Source organism: Cyprinodon variegatus, unplaced genomic scaffold, assembly GCF_000732505.1.
Source record: "Cyprinodon variegatus isolate N-32 unplaced genomic scaffold, C_variegatus-1.0 Scaffold65, whole genome shotgun sequence".
NCBI classification, from domain to species: domain Eukaryota; kingdom Metazoa; phylum Chordata; class Actinopteri; order Cyprinodontiformes; family Cyprinodontidae; genus Cyprinodon; species Cyprinodon variegatus.
Genome location: NW_015150518.1, coordinates 1,031,872 through 1,033,405, shown reverse-complemented (window position 1 = coordinate 1,033,405; position 1,534 = coordinate 1,031,872). Strand labels below are relative to the sequence as shown.

At 51.8% G+C, this 1,534-nt stretch overlaps 1 protein-coding gene across 1 annotated transcript; it reads right to left on the bottom strand.

The window, feature by feature from the left end:
• Nucleotides 1-321: 321 nt before the first annotated feature.
• LOC107082908 (cytochrome c oxidase assembly protein COX11, mitochondrial) lies at nucleotides 322-1,161 on the bottom strand. Its single transcript, XM_015371806.1, has 3 exons — nucleotides 829-1,161; nucleotides 594-749; nucleotides 322-513 (listed from the first exon to the last, which is right to left on the bottom strand). Exons 1-3 carry the CDS (start codon nucleotides 1,114-1,116, stop codon nucleotides 322-324), a joined length of 636 nt encoding a protein of 211 aa, XP_015227292.1. The 5' UTR covers nucleotides 1,117-1,161.
• Nucleotides 1,162-1,534: the final 373 nt, after the last annotated feature.

Sequence of the window (1,534 nt, the reverse complement as noted above, 5' to 3'; positions counted from 1 at the left end):
GCGTCATGGATGCAGCAGGTTTCAGCATGGTGCGCTGCCAGGCAGGAGGCTGCTGTAAACAAAGGGGGGGACCATGGATCCCAAAGGGAAAATAGGAAGATGGCTGAAGAGAACAGAGGATGAGAACAAAATCATGGTTTTGGGTCACTGCTGCGTGAACGTCGCCACAGAGCCGTGTTGCCATACGAGGCTTATAGAAGATTTAAAGTTTTTTTGCGGCTCTAGACACATTCTTTTTTTGGGTCCAATATGGCTGTGAAGAGTTTTGGGTGCCGACCGCTGGTCTACATGAACCTGATTAATATTCTACAGCCGTCTGTGTTAATCTGTTCCAGAAAATCCCTCTGCTGTGTGAAACGGCGGCGCGCTCTGACGCTCTGACATCACCTGGATCTTGTTGAAGTACTGCCCTGCATCAAAGGGAACCACGTTGTAGGTGGAGATGCCGATGATGGGTTTATCTGTGGGGTTCTTGGCTCTGTAGAAAGCCAGCGCCGTCTCACCGGGAACCACCTGCAGAGAGGAGGGATCAGCGGGGAGGCCGCCATGTTTGCTCTGACAGGAAGTGCGTAAAGTGGAGCGGGAAGTCTTACGTAAATCTCCGTCTGCTGGGGTCTGAAGTTCCACTGGATGCTGGCGTGCGTGTCGGCGTTGAAGGTGACCTTGATGACGCGTTCCTTCACCGGCGTCATCGTCTCCACCTGGTCCGTGTCGTGCCCGGCTACAGCCGTGCCACCAAGCCCCGCGGCCTGTGTGAAAGGCGAAGGGGTCACACCGCCGCCGCGCACTCAGATGCGTGGCTGCTGTGTGTCTCAGGGCGCGTCTCACCTGGCAGTAAAGGCGGTACAGCGGCACGGCGGCGTACGACAGGCCGATCATTCCCACGCCGGCGGCAGCGATGTACGTCAGCACCGTCTTGTTCCTGGTCCTCCACTCGTCCTCCTGACTCCTGGACCTCCTGCTCTGTCTCCGCGTCACCAGGTGGGACGGAGGCCGCCGCCGCAGCAGGTTTTCAGCCTGAGAGCGCAGAATCCACTGAGATCTGCAGTGAAGCGCCCGGGCACAGCCCGCCAGAGGGTGGCAGAGGGACGGACGCAGCAAACGATGCAACGGCATCACACCTGAGGAGTTTACCTGCAGGGAGAACAGAGATGATGAAAGAACCAATCAGCAGCCTGGATTCAAACCAATCACTGTTCTCCTGAAAAGTCTTTGGTTTGTCTTTTATTCCAGAGAAAATAACATTTAAAGAGCTGAGTTCTTTAAACAGCTTTGATGGTAGTTATCAATTCATAAGAAAAACAGTAATGACACGACATCCACGGATCACAACCTTTATACACGTTCAAAGGCAGAAATGGTTTAAAAAAAAAGGATAAAATAGTAAAATACTTAAAGATAAAAATATAACACAAAGAAATTTAAACAGGGAATCCAAAACCAGGAGGGAACCAAGCGGAATAAGGTAAGGGTGCATTTTAGGATGCTAACAGTCTTATAGTGCAACTATGAAGTAAAGTTAACCTTCATCCAT

Coding starts and splice junctions, on each gene's coding strand:
- LOC107082908 (XM_015371806.1), bottom strand. CDS start 1,116: ATGCCGTTGCATCGTTTGCTGCGTCCGTCCCTCTGCCACCCTCTGGCG. Junction 750..828: donor TGTACCGCCTTTACTGCCAG/GTGAGACGCGCC, acceptor CCTTTCACACAG/GCCGCGGGGCTTGGTGGCAC. Junction 514..593: donor CCCAGCAGACGGAGATTTAC/GTAAGACTTCCC, acceptor TCCTCTCTGCAG/GTGGTTCCCGGTGAGACGGC.